Raw genomic sequence first — 22214 nt, forward strand, 5'->3', positions numbered from 1 at the left:
GTGTCTTAAATATTTTTATATATCAGGCCGGAGCCATGTCTTATTCTTATTTTTTTTTCATTGAGTCATGTTTTTTAAATTAGGCCGAAGCCATGTCTTCTTTTAAAATATTTTTTTTTTGTCAAATTCTTGTATTATCACATTCCATCTTTTTCCAATGTCAAATCCTTGTAATGTCATTTTTGGTACATTTCATTTGTCAAGATCAATATACTTAACGGTCAAATCCTGAATATAGCTGAAATAGCTGAAAAACAAATATCTCAAACAAAACAAACAAATTAGTATTATATACATATGTACAAATAACAATTAGATTTCATTTATAGTAGAAACAATAAAGCCATAAACTGCCGAGAAGCATTCTTGAATGCTTAATATTTGCTGAAGGGAGCGCGGGATATCTTCAGCAGTTTTAAAAATACTTAAAAGTTGATCTACAAGGACCATCCTTTGAATACTAAACTGTGGACAATCAAAAAATATATGTTCAAGGGTTTCATCAGCACTATTGCAATATCTACAAGTTGAAGAGTCAAAAACACCAATCCTAAAAAGGTGAGCACCAAAACTACAATGTCCTAGACGCAAACGACAGATTGTGGTATAATACTTTCTATTGATATAGTTGTTACCCCGGGTAAACCAGGGGGAAGAGATCTTTTTCTTTATTGTAGCTAGCCATTTTCCTTTTACCTTTACGACCTGATGCCATAAGTTATAAAATTCTTCCTGTAATGTGAGTTTGAAAAGAGATAGAGCGTCTGAAGAAGGAATTGGGAAGTTTAAAAAGCTATTACTTAATTGATTGTGGGCCGGGTTTGTAATAAATTTTGCTAAATAATCTGCTTGCTCATTACCATTCACACCAATGTGGGCTGGTGTCCAGAAGAGGACTATTTGCTTGTTTTGTGACAGCAAGTGATACAACTCCCTTAATTTATATATAATATAGTTAGTTTTTGAATTTAATTGTGGATTTTGTAATGCCATTAATAAGCTTAAACTGTCCGTTATTATAATCCACTTTTGGTGAGTCTGTGTTTGAATGTGCTCCATAGCTGTGTATACAGCTATGGATTCAGCTGAGTATATGCTTGTGAGTGGATTCAGCCTATGCCCAAATCCACTTTTGACCTGACTATCATAGACAGCTATAGAGACTGCTTCATTATTCCTAGACCCATCTGTATATATCTGATGATATCCCTGCCACCTATCAAGTTCCCTATAAATGTCTTCCTTATACTTTAAAAATTTTTTAACTACAATTTTAATCTGAATAAATTTAGATTTGTATGACCCAGAGTAACAAGGCCATACTATGCTGGAAAAAATGTTGTGTTCATTAAAAATTTGTTCTGTTTCAGAAAAACCTTGCAACAGATAAGAATTAATATTGGCAGTCCTGTTATTAGTGTGCCTCAGTTTAACAAGAAGTGGATGATTACTAATGGAGAGCAACCTTGCAAAAAATTTTGATTGTAAGTATTTAAACCTAAGTGCCAATGGAGGTATATTACATTCCACCTGCATTGACACTATGGGAGTAGTTCGCATCGCACCCATTATAATACGCAAACATTTGTTTTGTATCTTTTCTAATTTATCCACTATAGTACCTACTCCTGCAAAACAAAAGTAAGCATATTCAAAATGACTCCTTACTAACGATTTATACAATGTTAATAAAATCCTTGGATCAGCACCCCAATATGTGCCTGTCAAAGATTTTAAAACATTACAAGCATTTAAAGCACGAGCTTCTAGGATTTCAGCATACTTATTCCATCTAGAATTGTTTGAAAAAATAACACCTAAAAACTTTACAGACCTATCTACAGACATTACATTATTATTGAACAAAATATTGACATTCCTATTTCTAATAGCCTTTTTTGAAAAGACAACAACTTTACTTTTGTCAATGCTGACCTCTAGCCCAAGGCTATCAAAATAGTTCTTTAGTTTCTGGAGTGCAACATTGAGGACTGATTGTACATGTAACAGACTAGTATCAGAACAATAAACAACTAAATCATCTGCAAACTGCAGATTAGAAACTTCACTCCCCAGTATTGAATTTAGCTGATGTATGAATAGGATAAAGAGTAGAGGGCTCAATACACCACCCTGTGATACACCCCTACAAGAATACCTTGGACCAAATAACCGATTGTTAACCTTAACAAACACTTTTCTGTAGTTCAAAAAATTAAAAATCCAATTTACAACTTTTCCAGGTACCTGTAGTGATAATAAAATTGAGGATAGTTTTTCCAGATTTACATTATTGAATGCCCCTACAATGTCTAAAAAAACTCCAACTAATACTTTATTCTCGGAACGAGCATCATGGATATCCAGACAGAGATGACGTAAACTCTCACAAGCAGAACGACCACAACGAAAGCCGAACTGATTGTAAGGTAAAAGATTATTACTTTCTATGTGAAAAATTAGTCTCTGTTTTATTAATTGTTCGAAAATTTTTCCAACGCAGGAACTAAGCGTAATGGGACGATAAGAATCAGCCAAATTTGAGTCTTTGCCAGGTTTTAATATTGGTACCAGACAATCAGTTTTCCAATCCTCTGGGATAATAGAAGACGACCATAGACTATTTAACAAACTTAGGAAAATAGATAGATTTTGAACATTTAAAAGTTTAAACATTCTATAGGAAAGCCAATCCAGGCCACATGAGGAATCTTTTCTAGAAGCTAATGCAGACTTTAACTCTTGTAAAGTAAAACGACCAATCATGTATGAATTATCACTATTTACTCCAAGAACATTATCTATACTTATCTGTTGTGAAACAGTATCAGGTGTGTATTTATATAAAAATGTCTGAACCCAATTGAGGTCAGAAAATAGATTAAAACTTGAGAAGCTTTTTTTGAATTTTCTCATTTTAGCCCAAATGCGACTTATTGATGTCAAACGATTTATTGAGGAGCAAAATTCAGACCAACTTTTGCGACGTTCTTCTTTTAGAGTACGTTTTTTGAAGGCTTGTGCACGTTTGAAAATAATGTAATTTTGACTATTAAGACTAGCTTTGAAATTAATGTACGCGTTCTTGCAGTCTTCTACTACTTTTGAACATTTGGCATTCCACCAAGGTACTTGACGCCTCTTTCTAAGACGGTTATTACTACTATCAGTTGTATTATGGTTTAAGCTAGGTCCAGAAAATTCGATTGCCGATAGAATAATTGCACAAAACTTTCTGTATGAATCGAGCAGATCACAGTTGTCAATCTCAAAGTTCATTAACATTTCATTAACAATTTGTTCATAATTATCCCAATTTACTAATTTCAGGTTGCTGTGAAAAGGAATGTTGTTCAAGGAAATAGAGGGTTCATGTTCGTCTCTTACGAGAGTAAATCTTGTGATAGTGGGCAGATGATAACTGCCTAAAGATTCCTGATGAACTTGCCATTCACAAGAAAGAAACAAAGAAGAAGATACCATAGTTAAATCTAGACTGTTCGGTTTCCAAATATGAGAGCCTATAGTTGTTGGTTGACCATTATTTAAAAGTATTAAGTCATTGTCATCCATGGAATCCATAATAGCTCTGCCCCGAGAATCTATACGACTACAACCCCAGAAAGTGTGATGGGCATTAAAATCGCCTGCAATTATTAACGGTTTCGGAATAGTATACAATAAACGATCTAACTTCGCCTTTTCAAAACCAGGAAAACTATTACCAGGACTATAAAAACTAACCAAAGAAATGGATTTACGTTTTAGTTTAATAACAATTACTACATTTTGTAACGAATCATCGTAAAAAGTATCGAGCTTAGAGAAATTTATACCATTTTTAATTAATATTGCTACGCCGTTATGGTCATTACCGCAGTCATTCCTAATAATGGTATAACCACGTATATTAAATTGAATGCTTGGCTTGAGCCAAGTTTCTGAAATAAGAGCAACATGTATATTATTTTGGTATAAAAAATTTTGGAACTCAAGTCTGTTACTTAACAGACTTTGAGCGTTCCACTGTACAATATTTAAGATTCGATGGTTGAATGTGACGATTTGCTATTTTTATTCTGAATGGTTTCTTTAATAGCTGAGCTAATAAATTGTGAACTTATACTAATATTTTGAGTTTTATTTAAAGTAATAACTTTTACTATAGATTCAGTTAGTAGAGTCATTGCTTCAGAGTTTGAAAGTATGGCTTGGATTACTTCTTGAGTATTCAGATGTTTGTTTAATGATGGAAAATTTAATGGATTTTTTAAGGTGTCAGCGTAAGACTTGGGTTTACTGTTTGCAATTTTCTTTTGTCTTATAGGGCACTGGCCAGAGATGGCAATGTGATTGCCATTGCAATTAATGCACTTAGCTTTTTCAATATTAACCTTGCATTCTTTAAAAGAATGCCCCTCTGTGCATATGGAGCATCGTGCTGAATTCTTACAAAATTTAGCTAAATGATCATACCGTAAACATTTAAAACACTGCTTTATCGGTGGGACATATGCAGAGACGGGCAGACGCCACATCTTAATATGCACATAGTCCGGCAGTGACGTAGCTGACGCAAATGTTATTACAACACTCTGAGTAGGTTGCAGGGTGAATGTGTTATTTTCTTGTCTGACTTTACGCATTATGCGTCGGACAGAAATTACTTTTTTTGTTGTAGAAATGGCTTTATATATTTTGTGATTGGATAAATGAGTGGGTACCGAAGGGATAACTCCTGCAAGTTCGGTGGCCCCTGCTGGTATTGAAGCCTTAAGGCGTTGCTCTTTAAGGAATGTAGCATTGTCTAAAAATGCATTTGCTAAATTCGCACGTTGGAACACAACACCGACCTTATATTTGTTGATTTTCTTTAAGTATTGTATGCCTTTTACAGAGCGTATGAAACTAGCACTTAGAGACATCATGTCCCTATTGCCGAGTGGAACTTCATTAGTACTTTCAACAAATACTATGAATTCGTACTTGGCTTCCGCATCTTCAGGGTATCGTCGACAATAATCAGCGACCCTAAAGGGAGCGAAGGCATCTGCATCCTGCAATGCTGGCGATTCTTCATAATCAGAATCGCTGCTTGTACTGGAAAGCAAGGACTCACCCGTATCCTTTTTTTTGCGTTTTTTCACCATCTTTCACTAATAATCACCTATATAATACCTAAATTTACCTTCTGTACAAAAAAATTAAATAAATATTTCCAAATTATATTATAAAACTATTTAAAATATTTAAAATTTTCAAAAGCCCGCGTCTACTTTTGAATTCCCGCGCTTTCCTCGTCTAACCATAGACACTGAACAGACATAAGACGCCCTTGATTGTTGTCTATGAATATCACTTTAGAATTATTGATAATTACTTATTACTAAAATTTCAGCATTATTCTTTTAATTAACTTATTTGTGAAATTATTTTACATGAATATAATTATATTTTATATTCTCAAATTTTGTTTCTAAAATTGATTTGAAAACCGTAAACTTCTTCAATCTCAGGTCAAACTTAATCTTTTAATGCTGTTGACACTTGACAGTAAATTTGTCAAATACAATTTTTGGTTATGATACCGAAACCTCTTCTATTTTTATTTATGTAACTTAAGTGATAATTATGTCTGTTTTATCGTTCGCCTCAATAGCTTTAAAAAGAGTTCAAGCTCTTAAATGTTTACTTTATAATAATCCAATAAAACCTAGTATAAAACCATTTAGTTCTGTTGTTACCAAAACTGTTCATGATGTAAATACAAATGTTGCTAAAGATGTTGTATTGTTTAAATATGAGAATCCAAAATTTTACATGTATATGAATGTATTTGCAATCGTTCAATACATGTTTTGGACATACTTGGGGATATTCGCCTTGAAAACTCTGAGAGACGCACCGGTCGACAAATCAAAAATAACTGAAGACACTCCATGGTTCAGAAGAATTAATTTAGGAGAAAATAAATACAGAAATACTTTAGGAACAGTAGCAATATTAATAGGTATTTTTTATTTAGTCAAAATATCAATTGTAGTATAAAAAATCCGAAATAAGTTTATCCCATGGGCATGTTTTCCTTACAGGCACTGGATCATTAGCCATGATATGGTTGTACACCCTTAAGTCAGTACGTTATTTAATTCTTAACAAAGGAGGGAGACATTTGACATTTATCACTTACGGCCCTTTCGGTAAGAACAGGATTATGAAGGTGCCAGTGGAATGTGTGTGCTCCAAAGAAAGTAGGAAAATTGCTAGAGTACAGCTGCCTATAAAAGTAAAAAATACTATGATGCATTACATGTTGGATATGAGAGGTGAATTCAAAAATCCAATGCTGTTTGATTCAACCGCTGGCTTGAAAAGGACATGGTAGAAATGTATAGAGTGATGTTATTATGTACAAAATCAATTAAACTTATTTGTCTTTATAATTAATTTAAAATCTTGAAACTGAGCTGGTGTCTGTGAGGTGTCATTATTGAATATAATATGTTATAAGTGTATATAGATATGTGTATTTATTTTTATACATACTATAATCACTTTGTTTCAGAATTGACTTGGGCAAATCTTTACCCAAAACTCTTTGTAGTAAGTCACAGGTCTCTTGGTAGTCAATCATTGTATACTTAATGTTTCAGATAAGACTAGCTCTCTTGCTAGAGGTAGTAAAAAATCTCTTCTTCTTTCTAAATCACAAAGATTTTTTCTGGGTCACGTAAAATCAATTCTATCATCCCATATTTGGCATATATGATATACATTCTAAATTTGCTTCGACGTCTGAAAGGAATAAGGATCTCATCAACAGTGTTTGGTCCAGGAGCATTGTTTTATTTTGGGAATTAGACACAAATGATCCAAACATTTTAGAAATTATTGCTAAAGGATCATTATTTAAACGCTCCTGATGGCTACATACGTGTTTCTAATGAGTAGGTATTTTATATACATTTATAATTACGTGGTTACATCTAAAAGAATATATAATTTACCACTCATTGACCGAATGATTGATATACACAATGAAAATGTAAACATTTTGGTTGGTGACGCCTGGCAGAATCAAAGCTTGTTGCTGTACTTACTTCTATCGTACATCTGTGATGTCCGAGACCATCACCCCAGTCAGTGTTAAACAGTGTTCAGCTTAAAATATTACTTGTAAGGTGTCTATATAAATATTGTTTTAAGAAACCAGAACAAAAAGAGCAAGAAATTTTTTCTGCTGTTAAACATCAAATTGGATTAAATTAAGGGAAATAAAAAAAATGCTGTTTATTTGAAAATCTTTATTACTTAAAAAAAAAATAATTAACTCAAAGTGATGTTCTATCAACACAAAATAAACGCAAAGTAAAATTTTTATAACAAAAATAAATTTTAGTAATTTTATTTACACAACTGCCGTTTTATTGGACACAAGATATATGTGTTTCTGATATTAATCACATAGACTTAGTTCAAATCATATGAAGATAACAAAAAGAGAGTTTTTTTTTAAATCATTCACTAAATAAATTGTCACAATTGAATAGCAATTTTAAATACACTTAAGCTTTATTTGTTATAATCAAATGATTGGCAGATTGGAATATAACTGTGTCCAATAATATAATTTAATGGTGGCGGCCCTCGCTACATACCATTGACTTACATAGAAGTGATGAATTCCTTCCTTATTCTATACTATAGACAATTTCCAATCTAAATCTACAAATGCTTCAACTAGCTCGCTACAACAAGCTATCGATTGAGTTAAAGAGACTCGTTAAATATATACAAGAAATCTTACAACATTAAACACATTACAGTACACGGTTACTGGAGTTCACGAGTTTTTTTTTTTGAGCTTTTCTTTTTAACGACAGAAATCGAGAATAACAATTAAAATGGATCCGCTTTAAGTACAGTAATATACCTTATTTACAATAAATTAATATTCATTATATAACTATGAATAAGTTACGTTTTAACGCTCTGTTAGAGCAAAAAATGAAAAAGCAGTGCAAGTTTTTATAATAAAATTGATATAAATTACAGCTGTCGAACGTTTCTGTTCACATATATAGAGTTAATTTTATTAAAACTAACATGCATTGTATCACTGCATTGCAGTTACACTAACATTCACGACTCACACAGCAGACTACACAAGTTACACCACACACGATACATCCATAACCATTCTACAGATGAAATTTTAAGGTTTCACTCTCCCGTCCTCACTTAAAACAAAGAAGAAATATATAACAACAGCGAGTAGTTTAATTTATATAAAAAATATCTGCCACTCCTGTGATCTTGATGTATAATTACCTAGTTTGTAACAAAACATATAACTCAAATGACATGAAATAAAGAATCACCTCAATAGTTTTCCATACAAATCATAATATAATATCCCTAACATTGAGTTACATGTCCATTTTGATCCACAAACAATCGACAGTTTCTTTCATCAGTCTCATTGTCTTAACAAAACTTCAGTCAACTTTTACACGTAAGTCACAGTATCTATGTCAAACCATATACAACTAGCAACACCCACTCCGTCTCCACATCACCATGAATATGACATATATCTTATACAATTTTAAATAAACATCAATGTCTATAGAAAATATTTGATATTTCTAATGACACTAACATATTAATAGTTTTTGATATTTTTAAGAGCAGGGGATTTGTTCGTAAGTACATCATAATAAAACACAACATTCTGACATAACGTGAGACATAAATATAATTTAGAAGAATATATATGATTTAATTAATGTGTGACATTTTCTATCACTGACATTAATACCCCCCCCCCCCCCGACTTTAGTTTTCAGCCACGTCTATATGAATCCACACTTAAGAATATCAAAAACCGGAACTAACACTAAATACAGCTTGATTTCAAAATATATTCTCGACAGGTCCTTAATAAGCATCAAAAATACTGAGTACCAAATATCCGAACTATTCACTAAGAGTTCTCACAGATCATTAAGTTCTTTTTGTTTAATTCAACGCTAATCTATAATGAAGATAAGTTTTTAAACGTATTACCTTCCATTAAACATTCTGACAATAACCACAATGTGTCGTCTCGTAATTTAATGTCATAAAATTATTTGTTATCTGTAGACGTCACTGTCAAAATATATAATATTAGAGAACATTTGCAATGTATTCACTCTATTTCTTTATATATATAACATTAATTTATGTCCAGAGATCATATAATTATAATAAATTGGCCCATTTTCGTCACGATGTTAAGTCACCTTTGGAGGCCTCACACTAACCATAGACAACGCGTGCACAATAACTTATCCTAACCTAGGTCAAACGCCATTTTCTAATTTTTTATATAATCAACATTAAATACAGATAAAAAATATGACTCAAGCATAACTTTAACAGCTATTACTTTAAGTTTTATTTTTCCGTTTAAATTTCTCCGTATCTATGACTAGCTAACGATAGCTAATACCAGCTAGTTCCTTAATTTGTACTCCTTACCGTGACATCTAAACTATTATTATAATTTACGATCAAATCTTAAGTCTTTATCATTTTCATACTTTACAACCGACATGCCATAGTGAACTTTATTACAACAGCACAGAGTTCACTTTACGTTACAACTTTTCATCTCCGCTTTTATTAAGTCACTAAAGCCCGAATAAGTGTTAACAGATTTTTGGTTTTAAAATCTGTCGGTAAGTAAAAATAGTTCGTATTGATAAAGGTTCAGTTGAATGTGTTAAGAGTTCGATATGATCAAACTGCAACTGTAATACCTTGTAATAAGGTCTACTTTAGTATCGTCAGTCTGAGATGTATCTCGTACGTTCGTCGTCGTCTTCTCGGCCGGGACTGATGCTCTCTATCTCATCCACTTCCTCCAAGTTCTTCGTATTGGGATTGCAGAGTCTGAAACATTAATATCAAAATCATAAGGATTTAAATTTAAAACATACATTAAATAAATATGTTAATAGATTAATTTAATTTGTTATATGTACGGATATAAAGAATATTGTTGTGTGTTTGTATACCTGCACTTGCAGCACACGATGCAGGGCGCGGCCAAAAGCAACAGTGGACTGGCCACGAGCAGGAGTAGACCGAAACCAGCGAAGATACCTACCACCTGCAAACAAAATATACTATCACAATACAAGCCTTATAAATATATTGGTCACATTGAAGAAACGTTAAGCCCATACTTGAGTTAAATTTATGCTATTAGAAAATATACGAACATTAATAGGGCGAGAGAGTTTAGTTGGGAAAGTCGTTCGAAGACGATATTTAACACATTTCAGGTTCGAAGCCAGCGCGTGTAAATGACTTATGACTCTATACTCTATAGGGTAGTATTTATTCTGTCGGAGATTTATTAATTATATTTATATAAACTTTTGGTACTTTTTATTATGGACTTTGTTTTATTATTATATTACAAAAACAGGAATTGATATTCAATAATTTCCTTATTATCGATTTATTATTTAGAACCGGGAACAAAAAATTCAGTTAAATTTTTAGATATCACTTTATTTAGAACTTATGGTTTTTGTCTATTAACGATACTCCCTACGCATTCTATCGTTGCCTTAAGAAAACCGAACTACTATGTAAAAATATTACATTTTTGGGGATATCCATACTTAAAAGATTTTCGAGAATACAAAGGCGAAGTTTTAATTTGAACAAATGTGTTTAATATTGAAAAATTTAAACAGAAAAGTAATAAACTAATATATAATATAAACGCAAAGAGTTCTCCGTCACTAATAAGTTATCATGGGACCAGCTCCGTTTAAACAATTGACCCTAATTGTAAGATTGCTGCGAAAATCCTTCAACGTGAAACATTTGGTCATTGAAATTGAATTTACGCAACCCAATTTAATTATTACAACTCAGCAGCAGATCTGTCGCTCTGGTACGATTTTAAACTAACGCTTGACTTTAAACTTTCAGTATTTAAGTCTATGTCAAAACGTAGTTAGCACCTTGAAGGGTTAGTTGAAAAATGTATAGTGTAACGTGAATATTATCTGCAATCCCAATGGTGCGTACAATTTTTGATCTTTACATTAATTGTTGCAGGTTTCTGATGATCTCTTGTATCTTCAAATCAAAAACGTATAAACAACGTTCGGTTGCTATTATATATAACACATTCAATATTGGATAGACCCCAACTATGTAGTTTCGTGAGAATCCGCCTACTTGTTTTCGGGTTAGTGGTAACAAACATACATACAAATGTCACAGTTGAGTATTGGGTGATAGCTTTATGAACACAATGATCATTAACTTATAAAATTGTAGATCTATTATAAAACTTTTACCTGTGCACGATGCCATAACACTGATGCCCTAGAATGGCCCAATTTGTTCTTGCAAGGTCCCTTGTCGTAGTGTCTCAGAAGGAAGTCGTCCTGAAATGTTGAATATCATTTAAATTTATAGACTCTTATATTATTTACTTATTGATATTATTTCTATTTATTACATCAAACAATTTTTTTTCAATATATCGCTTAGTCTGTGAGGATGACATAACACAATACGGGTACAAATCTGATCAATTGTCCTTATTCTTCCATAACTATAACAAAAGGAATTAATATTATTTTTCAATATTAATCTTCACTGTTATATTGTGTTTAAGTTTGTATATGTATTTGATGTAGGTTCTTGGTATGTCTTGTTCGCAAAACGGAAGTGACATCAAAGTGACGTAAGCTATCGAGCAGCAGAACCGGTCGTATGTTTAGAAAGCGTTATACTTTCATCTCAAGGAACCCGTTCTCATAAACATCTATCATTCGTGACATATTACGCAACACATATTAATGACCCATACAATAATATAACAAACATTAATCTTAACATGTCTTGTCGAGTAACAATAAATCAGAATATTCTTTAAACAGCCTCTTTGCTCCCGTAATAGAGGCTTTAGCTAACATACTTGCATCAAAATCATCTTCATACAGATCTTAGATGCTGCGAAGGGTTGCTCGATGTATCCAAAGTAAATATTTATTAATAAACACAGCCAACAACCTGTCTCGTTAGCGAATTACAATGGGTTAAACTCATGAATAAAGCAGACGTGGGCGGCCCAGCCGGCCTGGTACACTACACGTTAGGGAGATATATTCTGAGCGATTATATTAACATATAAACATTTAGGCTTTAATTTATAAAGTAACTTACAGGTGAATATTATTATAAAACGAGTATAAAAAATATAATAATAAAAACTAATATTTTCGATTGCACGACGCGTTTTATTATTTTACACTTCTCACTCCCAAAGCGTCGGGACGACATTGGTTTTACTTCAATGAATACTCGAAAACCTGAGATATCATTAATAAGGTCGAGAGAAAAATTATAAATTTATTAATTATAATAAATGACAGTACAATTTTTTTATATCTAAAATGGCTGAACCGATTTCTACGGGAATTTAACTCGTAGGTAGATAATGTCATAAGGAGTAACTACTTATTAACTTATTTAAAAGAGAAGAAACTTCTCAATTAATCTTAATGTTTGTAACGATGTAACTCCTTCAGTAAAAGCAGATTTTAAAATTTTTGTCAGTTCCATTACCATCAAGTAAGGATCAGACGAAAGAGTCCTCGAAAAATTTAATGAAGTCTCATAAGGACTATAACGCGTATCTCAAATGGTGGTTACTGTTTAGTATGCAAATCAGCATGCAACAACTAGTATTTTAGTGACATCTTATTCTCGTCTGATCGTGATCACGGTCGCCGTAAAGTAACCGAAACGTCCGTAAAACTTAATTTCAATTAAACTAGTATTAGATAACTGTTAGCACATTAAATTTATATATATATAATACTCACATCAAGCGAGGCGAGGCAGTACCAACAGAAGACGTGTTTACATCTCTTGCACATCATCTGAGCGCAGCCTTCGTCCTTCTCTATGGGGACTCGACACATGGGACAGAGTTTGATCAGCTCGGAATCTGGCAGAAGAGGAGCTCCGGCACCACCCATAGAGGATGACGCCGCAGCTGCCTCGCAGGATATACCGCCGTGCCACTGGGGTTAAACATACATATACATATATATATCAACTAGTATACAGCCGAATGAAAAAATATTTAAATTCTATTTACAGAATTTACATAAAGGCAAGATTAAAATGCAAAATAAATCTCAATCACTTTGAATATCACAGAAAAATAAAAGATATAGGAATTTCGTTTTACACAAACGACCACAATAATGCTGTTAAACAAAATTTGAGAATTAATTTATTACTAGTATTAATTTAAAAACATTATATTCATGTATTTCTTGTTGCGTTTTATTTCAACTAGATGATAACGTGTAGAAGTAAAAAAAGGAATTATACAAAAAAAAGTGATGAAAAAACGATAATATCAATAAAATCTTTATGTTCTTTAATTAATGATGATCCCACAAGAAAAAAATCAAATTATATAATTGAACAATAAAAATGAATGACCTAAGTCGTAAATTATTAATCGACTTTAATTATCAACTTTATACACATTTGTCTATGGTTTATTTTTGCCTTTTATACAGACGATACACCATAGACAAACTTTGCCCTAAAATATAAAGCTGAGTGGTTTTCTCAGGCAGTATAGTGTGAGGGTGTGTCTGTTGGCGTCCCTCAAACACAAACAATATATTAGTTTTATATTAAATAAACATATTTTCTTTTTACTTATATAATCCGCGTAAAACCTTTTGACACGCGAGTTCAACGACTTCTATTCTAGAAATCGTGTTTCAATAACACCCGTGAAACAGGTTACAATAATATTTCTCTTAAAACTCAAAGTCCGTCCGAAATCTACAACATCAAATCGCCTATAAAAAATAATAAAAAAAATATCATTTTAATTTCTGCATCAACTTTTAAAGTGCAAGGGAATTAAATTTGACACTTTATGTAATAGGTCTGTTGGCCTCCGATAAAGGTTTAAAAGAAAAATAAAAGACCTCAAACAGAAGCGAAGATTGAACTTCCATGTTACCTCAACAAATGAAGTGAAGTGAAGTGAAGATTGGCCTTGAACTTTTATGTGATAAAAAATGAAGACTAAGTTATTTATAACTTAATCATACGTAAAAAAGAAACCAGATATTCTATTTATTCCCTTGTTGCTGGCCCAAATCTATTCTATGATATATATATTGTTCAATAATTAATATTTTTTTATATGTTTCATAACTTTCCCAAACTGCAGTAACTTGTTCGGGTAAATATGTCAATGGCGCAGTCATGGGAACATTCTAAGTTATAACTGATGTTATTTATAATCACGAGACTATTATTACAGCTCGTTTATTTAATAATCTCTGATATGTTATAGTCGTAATAAATTACTGTAATAAAATATATTTACGTGTTTTCGTACATAATTAAAGAAAAAAAAAAAACAGAATCTAATCGATCGGCGTCTTGAAACAAGCCCATTATAACAAAACAAATTATATAGTACATTTGTGTCGTAACTTATAAATAGAATATATAAATTATATGAAAAAATATTATTTATCTTGTTTAGTACAAACATGTATGTATGACATTAAAAAAAGCCTATATGTGTGAGTTAGTGTGTGTATGTGTGTTTGTAGTTCGTCTAGTAGGTACCAGGCACTCATAAACGCCCAGCTAGCTAATGGATTCACATCTCAGGAATGTTGCCAGCGTCGCCCTCAGTACTCAACTCGACCTACATCATGCCGAACTCACCCTCAGCGCTGCATTGTTTATTTTTGCAGTTTTCTTAGTTTTAGCGAGGTCTGCTTTAAAATTTTAGTAAATCTTGTATAAGATAAAGTACTGAGACGATACTTTATTTAACATTTTGAGTTCTATTAGGGTTGTTAACAAAACAGTTTAGTGCTAACTGTTGAGGAAGTTAAATAAAATGTATAAGTTATTCATAGTTAAATTGAGTTTACATGTTTGAATATTTTCTCCGTATATTATCATCGAAGCGATGAAAAACAAAGGAGGGAAAGCGACACACAGCCGTTATGAAACGTTCGCACGATTTCTTATTTATCATTTCCGTGTCGCACTAAATACCAATGTAACAGGAATGAACATGACTTGTGAGGCACAAGCGAGAAACATCTAGAGGAATATCTAGAGTTACTAGGAACTTAGTAACTAATATAGTTATTATGATTGCATATATTTAACAATACAAAGTTTCAAATGTAAATAAACAAACACGGAATAAAAATTTAATAGATTTATATAAGAGTGTACTTCTTATATAAGTTTGTCAGACACTTTATGTGCAAAGCCACGGTCAATACGATACCAGCGGGCAAACGGCCAATATATATTTTATTAGGAACGTACATCTTTGCTAGAAAATATATTTTGATCTTATATAACAGGGCCTCACTTTAATTCTGATTTCGTGGACATATTGAATTTGTTTAATGTAAATATAAAATATTACAATATGTTCGATCCCGGCTTAGTGTGATCGAAGACTCGGTTCAGAACTAAACAGCTGATATATACAAGTTAAGAATAATATGTTACAGCTTTACAATAATAATATTAATCATTAATGATATTATGTATGTGGAATTGATCTTTTTAACTTGTAGATGGGTAACTCTGACCGAGTCAGGGATTGGGAATTTTAAACAAAACGTATAAACTAAACTGTTTCGATCAACTGATCACAATTGGAATGATTTTTTGTTTTCTTCAAATTTATATACATATTTACTATTTTGATATTATGAATGATTTCTTGACGTTCGTGTGTATGAATTAATGAGTGAAGGTATTCTTATTTTGGATTTTCTCACACAAAAACTATTTAGCACATTTCTGTACAAAATATATATATATATATATATATTTATAAAAGTAATACAAAGACTACAAATTCTGACAACATTCCACAATTTAACGAGATCAAAATTTGCAAACAAATCGTCGGTATAAAGCTAGTTAACAATAATCTATTGGTGCGATTTATCTGAACACTCCATGGAATTAGGAGTATTAGTGACGTCATAACTCATAAGAGTAAAGCGTCCGAATGAATAACATGCAATGCTCGGTGCGGATGTGCTCAGTGGAAGGTTTGAAGCAGTGTTGGACTGTAGTGGAAGCGAGCGGACTGCAGTGACATTAATACATTTATCCCGCGAGATAAATCTTCCTCCCAAGTCACCGCGGAGAGATCCAGTGCGGCAATTAATTTTAATGGAATCAAAGGATTCACGATTTTAAACTAATCAAGTATTTAACTTGCAATTAAGATAAATGATCTTGAATGATTAAATCATTTACAAAACAGATACGAACAAGTGTTTTCGTTTGAATAAACTTGGTATTAATGCTTCTATATATTAATGAATGTATAGATAGTTTAATATAGTCTCATATAATATTAGTAATAATATAATAGTAAGTAAATATTTATACTAACCTCTTGGTTACACTGTGAACAGAAGTCGTGTCTGCATGTTGGACAATGTGCTGGACTGGCTGCTCGGACCTGTACCACTGTGTCACAGCCGGGTCGAGGGCAGAAAGCACGCATCGCGTCCATTGCCACTTCTGTTACAAACAACACAAATATTTCAAAAATTTACATACTTAACCAGCAATGTATATCCTCTGATGTTTTATCTAAATCGATTTTTAAGGTTAAGTTCAACTGTAAGATCTTAATGAGATGTACATTATTTGTAATGCAATAGAATGCAACGTTTTGCACAATTAATCTCGACTTTCACATATTGTATTGTGTTTCAATAATTATCCATAGCTACTGGTGTTGTCTCTGACACGGAACATATTATATTCCTAAGTAACTGATTTAATATTGTAACATGTTCGGTATTTATGAGCCGACCAACATTCGTGTGAAAAAACACCAGAGTGTACAAACAAACATTATGGCGTCAGTATAATTATTTATATAAATATATATATTTATATTTCCATATAACTAACAACCATTTTTCGTTATTTGATAACCGCTCACAATCTTAAGTAGGCACGTGAATTATTTGATAACATGATTTTAAAATAACTTAGTTCAATGATATCTTTATTCTAGTCTTAAATCAAAACCCTGTTCGTAGCGATTCGCATACAAACATATCCAATATTTACGGTTCGAGAAAAATGATATTGATTTATCCTTTAATAAATATTTTTTGTGTCAAAGAAAATACAGATGAAGTTTAAACATGTGATGTGACGTTTCGGTTACTTTTCAGCAACCGTGATCACGGGCAGACGAGACGGGCAGAAGAACGTAGTATATTCGAAAAGATATTAGTTTCATTTAAATAAATAATACTCGCGAAAGTCTTAGATCTCATTATGTTCAATATTTTAATTTCTCTTATACATAAGAGTTTATCCGCTACAGGAGATGATCGTAGATTACGTATAGAGACTTTAGGCACTTCGGTTATCATTGACGTCTGTATCAAATATAATAAATATTTCGACATTTGATGGACGAGAGTTTCTGATACATTTCGTGCTGAAAAATCTTGTTTGAGCCAGCGTTACATGGCATTGGGTCTTAAATGTATCCAGGATACATTGTCACGTTTACATTGTTCAATAAATGAGATGAAACCTCTCAGCATTCCATAGATTCACCGTGCGGTTACCGGAAGCATCGCGTTGCAGGGAGAGGAGCTTCAACAGTGCCTAGGACTTGCTACCTAGGTGTAGGTTTAAGGGGCCCCTGTCTAAAGCGCGTTAAATGCTCTACTGCGATGTCCAAGCTCATCTCTCTAACTAACTAAATTTGAAACGAATCTACTAGGGCTGCCATCGACTAACGTTCCAAGAATGAACTGATGTTAGTTCTTGGCAGGCCCAAGTCTTTTAGAAGGTTGTAGAAAAATTTGGCTGTTATACCTCTCGCTCCTACTTCTACCGCATACAAATTAACGATGGAAATATTATTAGTGAGTTCATTAGCAAGCTCGTAATACCTGTTGATCTTGATGGCATGGTCTTTGAGGATGTTGGTTTCCCAAGGGACCGTGAGCTCTATTATCACAACGCGCTTTAAAATTCGCGAATATAAAAATATGTCCGGTCTGGACTCGCGCCATCGCACAAATATCGTCTGGGATTTTATATTGCTTCTCATTCAACTATGAACGTTCTTAATATGATCATATTGGTAAAAATATATATAAATATATATTGTTTTACAACATATATGTTATCCTTCTGCATTATTTACCTAAGTAAGGACTTAGGTAAATTAAGTCTTCAATAAATCATAAAACTGTCATTTCTATTTTATTTCTATTTACCAACCCTCAAGCAGCTCACGCTTGCCAACTTTTATTACAATGTGCAAGTCCCTCGCCGCCTATAGATGAGACTACCTAGATTATTCGGGGAATTGAATCCCTGATATAAAAGATTTTTCCGCCAATATTAGATACTGTATCATAAATATATATTTCCAAGAACATTCAAGTTTCGAATATAAGTTATTACATTTGATATACTTTGGATATTACAATTTAATTATCCTATCTTAGGAGTAACGATATAAAAGGTAGCACTATTTTAATATGTAAACAGACATATGTAGGAAAGATTTCTATAGTATTTTAGGTGGTTGAGAAAAAAACACTGGATTAAATTATCAAGTTGTATATCAGAATTCAAAATGAAAATATTCACCAAAGCAAAAATATCACTCAAACAGATATAACTTGGCCAATAAATTAAACTAACGAAGACTACATCGTCTAAAGTGATCTCTTGCAAGAGTTATAAATGTTTTTTAGTTCATTAACGTCGGTAGTTTCCGACTACGAAATTATACGGAACGTTATCGTGAATGTCTCTTTGATAGGTTACTAAAAAGTCAGTGAGTTCAATGAGTTAATGATTCCGCATTGCATTAAAGTTACCAGCGGAGGTTGTGTCACGGCCGGCCGTTGGCTTCGACGACATGAAAAATGTTTTCACGGGACGTGATTATTGTTAACTTCCTCGTATCTCGATTGGATATACATTACATTTAATTAATTTCTTATATTTTTTTATGTATGAGTCAAGCATATAAGATACTTTTTAAAGTAATGATCGGGAGTGATTGCAAGCTATCGCTCACACGGACATGGAAATATATTATTTTTACATCGGGATAGAGATTAATTTAATATTCCAGCACTAGTAATATAAACGCGATGAAGACTGTATGTATGTCTGTTGATAGTTCCCACTTAAGTTCTTATCTGGCAATACGGATTTTCTGTCCGCTTCGAACGATTTTTGTTAGTAACACAGATTTAAATAGTTATATCTCTTGAACATGCTCACTGCAATAAAAGTCAACGGGTAAACTTGAAATAAGAAATTTATAACAAATAAACGGAAAAATAAGTAGAGGCTGTAGTCTATATTTAATATCTTGATAAATGTTATATAAAATACTAGATTTATATAAAAATTAATTAACTTTACTCAGTCTGGAACACAAATAGACGATTTTACCTAGAACCTGAACACACAAAAGATTTTAAAAACTCCCCAATATATTTAAATAAAACTGACAAAGAAAAGTTTGTACAACAAAAGAAGACAATCGATGATGTTAAAAATATTTTTCCTCTTTTCACCTTCAGATGACTAAGGAATTACTTTTGATTTCCGGGAAAAGTACATCTAGGAAGTCAATATGATGAAGAATTAATAATGATCGTGTTAGCCATTAAATAATAATAAAACTTGCATATGAAGATAATTACTTTGTTTCCCGTTGGATTCAATTACACAGTTTTATGAAGTATACACATATATTACTAAATTAATTGTGAAATTAACATATATATATAGAATCCGATATAAATTATATCCAATCATATACAACAGAATGTAATTATTTAGATTTCATTTAAAGTATCTCAATGGCACATTCAACATTATGCAGAACGAAAATGTTATTCCTATTAGACTGTATTGCCATTTGAAGGCCGTACCTAGTTAATTGATATTCGAGTCTCCCAGTAACGCTTGCTCGCTGTGCGACTGAGGTATAATGAGTGAGAATACTCCCAAGAAATTCAAGGACGGTTTAAGTAGAGCGTGACGAAATAATTTGCGAGCTTCATAATAACCAAAAGCAACAACACTTGAGAACGTCGACTGTCGGATTGCCATCTTTCACACTATACATTTAAGTCTAATTATACTGAAAATATCTCCAACTACAATAATAAAAGAAATATATTATAGAATATTATACATAATTTTAAAAATATCACGTAAAAATAAATTCCGATTTACAACAAAATGTTAATCCCTATAGGCTGATAGTGAGTTGAACCATAAATCTATTTAGATAAATGTGGTGTATACATGGAACAACAGCTGTTGTTATGTTTCAAAGAGATTCATACATTGTAAGTCATTGTTTTATATGTTGTATGTGCATATTACTTATTTACGACATATACATATGTTTAATCGTTTTTTCTCAGCTTTCATAAAAAATTATATTTTTATAAATAGATACATTCTCGTAGACATTTATCACCCACCCTGACAATTATTATAGGAATATAAAATAAAACTATTTTTATTATATAAGCTTTGATAATATATATAGGTAATCATGTATGTATATCAAAAAACTGCCAATAAATATAAGAAAACTTTATCCGTTCGTGAGGCTCTTCGGCGGGTAAAAATATTGGGGTGCATTACTTTAGCACGCGACTCTACGTGGCACATTACATGAGATATCTAGTTTTATAGAAGTGAACGTAGACGGAAAAAATATTTCTCATTTAATTGCAAAGAAGAAGTCGCGGTCAACTGTTGATTGGTAATACACGTTTCAAAGTTGACAACATTTCTATGATACAGGTGTTGTATTTGTGGTTCTACTTTGTGATATTTTTGCATATAGTAAAAAGCGTTCGACTATAAAACTATACTTACAATAATTTTATGTATGATCAGGTTTCCAAAAAGCTTTTTTCACGTGTACTATAAAAAAGATGCAAACTTAAATCATACAAAACGTAATGACCTCGTATTTTTTACTACACGTATGGAATTCGACAGTTTCCATAAAGCACTTCTAACTCACAGCATGTACCTATTTGTATTTAGAGTTAAATATTTTTATTGATATCAATTTAAAAATCATTATAACAATATAGTATCCATTTTAATATCGTATTAAAGTAGGAACTCACACGGGACTGTAATAATTGAATACAGAAGGTCACTTCGCGCGGTCGTTGACCTTTCACTATTTATTTTTATTTATGTATTTTTATCAAGCGTTAATACAACCTTGTACACAAAGCGAGACTATTAGAGAATACTTCATGTTTCTCTGTCTGAAGACATACAATAATTGCTATTGAAAGACATCATTTAACATGAATAAAACAAATAAATAACACGTACATGAATTGTAAAGCTGCTCATATATTATGTGGCAAAAACCTTTTATAATGTCCATACATTAATATAAATAATGTTTTTGCTCATTAAAATCATTTATAAGTATTTGAAATGTAAATATATTATAATGTACATGTAAAGACAACTCATTTATTTTTAAATTACTCGGTAATAATGACAATATTCATGTAACATTATTATATGGATATATATATATATATATATATATATATATATATATTCGATTCAGAAGTACTTTTTATTTGGATATTAGAGAAAGTATCACTTGCTCTCAATTTTAAAACGTATTTTGTTATTTCATTTGTTAATGTTAAGATGGGTGCGAAGTATATATCGTAAAAATTAATAAGTTTTTAATGAGAAACCATTTGTTTACATTTAAAGTAGAAACTATAGAGTTATTGATGTGCTATTTTGTATCTTTTTCAACAGCAATCGCTGAAGTCGTAAACGTTCGGATCTTTCACAAACGAAGAACACACCTATAAGTATATATAAATTTGATTATAGGAATCGGGAAACCCAGTAGTGGCAACTTTAAGGTCAAATTTAACTTTAATCAGTGTAGGCCGTAGGGACACCTTTATGTGTTAGAAAATTAGTTTGAAGTGGGCGGTCACTAGTAACTTGGCATCTCGGTGTGACTGAGTAAACTATACCAACCGATAGATCATCTATATTTAGATAAAGGCGTATAT

General features: G+C 32.0%; 2 protein-coding genes and 2 long non-coding RNA genes across 10 annotated transcripts in view; 2 read left to right on the forward strand and 2 right to left on the reverse strand.

Moving 5' to 3' along the window:
- Positions 1–359: 359 nt before the first annotated feature.
- LOC133319078 (uncharacterized) lies at positions 360–993 on the reverse strand. Its single transcript, XR_009752775.1, has 2 exons — positions 861–993; positions 360–465 (listed from the first exon to the last, which is right to left on the reverse strand). It is a non-coding gene; the product is annotated as an uncharacterized LOC133319078 (long non-coding RNA).
- LOC116770715 (uncharacterized) lies at positions 418–4129 on the forward strand. 7 transcript variants are annotated; one of them, XR_009752770.1, is made up of 7 exons: positions 418–558; positions 1371–1484; positions 2244–2429; positions 2504–2831; positions 2922–3001; positions 3092–3128; positions 3331–4129. It is a non-coding gene; the product is annotated as an uncharacterized LOC116770715 (long non-coding RNA). The 7 variants fall into 7 exon arrangements; XR_009752768.1 differs by having other exon boundaries at positions 2922–3128; XR_009752769.1 differs by lacking the exon at positions 3092–3128.
- Positions 4130–5559: 1430 nt separating this feature from the next.
- On the forward strand, positions 5560–6519 carry LOC116772291 (transmembrane protein 223). The gene is made up of 2 exons (XM_032664412.2): positions 5560–6010; positions 6093–6519. Exons 1-2 carry the CDS (start codon positions 5632–5634, stop codon positions 6383–6385), a joined length of 672 nt encoding a protein of 223 aa, XP_032520303.2. The 5' UTR covers positions 5560–5631; the 3' UTR covers positions 6386–6519.
- A 770-nt stretch (positions 6520–7289) lies between these two features.
- The window catches only part of LOC116772290 (uncharacterized), a 66683-nt gene continuing 51758 nt past the window's right edge, over positions 7290–22214 (reverse strand). Inside the window, exons 8-12 of the mRNA XM_032664411.2 lie at positions 16511–16641; positions 12906–13106; positions 11370–11459; positions 10065–10159; positions 7290–9939 (exon numbers count right to left, since the gene is read on the reverse strand). Of these exons, the coding sequence (XP_032520302.1) occupies positions 9834–9939; positions 10065–10159; positions 11370–11459; positions 12906–13106; positions 16511–16641 (623 nt within the window). The 3' untranslated portion in view covers positions 7290–9833. The remainder of the gene's footprint in view (positions 9940–10064; positions 10160–11369; positions 11460–12905; positions 13107–16510; positions 16642–22214) is intronic.

The sequence above is a fragment of the Danaus plexippus genome, chromosome 12 (genome assembly GCF_018135715.1).
Source record: "Danaus plexippus chromosome 12, MEX_DaPlex, whole genome shotgun sequence".
In the NCBI taxonomy this organism is placed as follows: domain Eukaryota; kingdom Metazoa; phylum Arthropoda; class Insecta; order Lepidoptera; family Nymphalidae; genus Danaus; species Danaus plexippus.

Coding starts and splice junctions, on each gene's coding strand:
- LOC116772291 (XM_032664412.2), top strand. CDS start 5,632: ATGTCTGTTTTATCGTTCGCCTCAATAGCTTTAAAAAGAGTTCAAGCT. Junction 6,011..6,092: donor AACAGTAGCAATATTAATAG/GTATTTTTTATT, acceptor TTTTCCTTACAG/GCACTGGATCATTAGCCATG.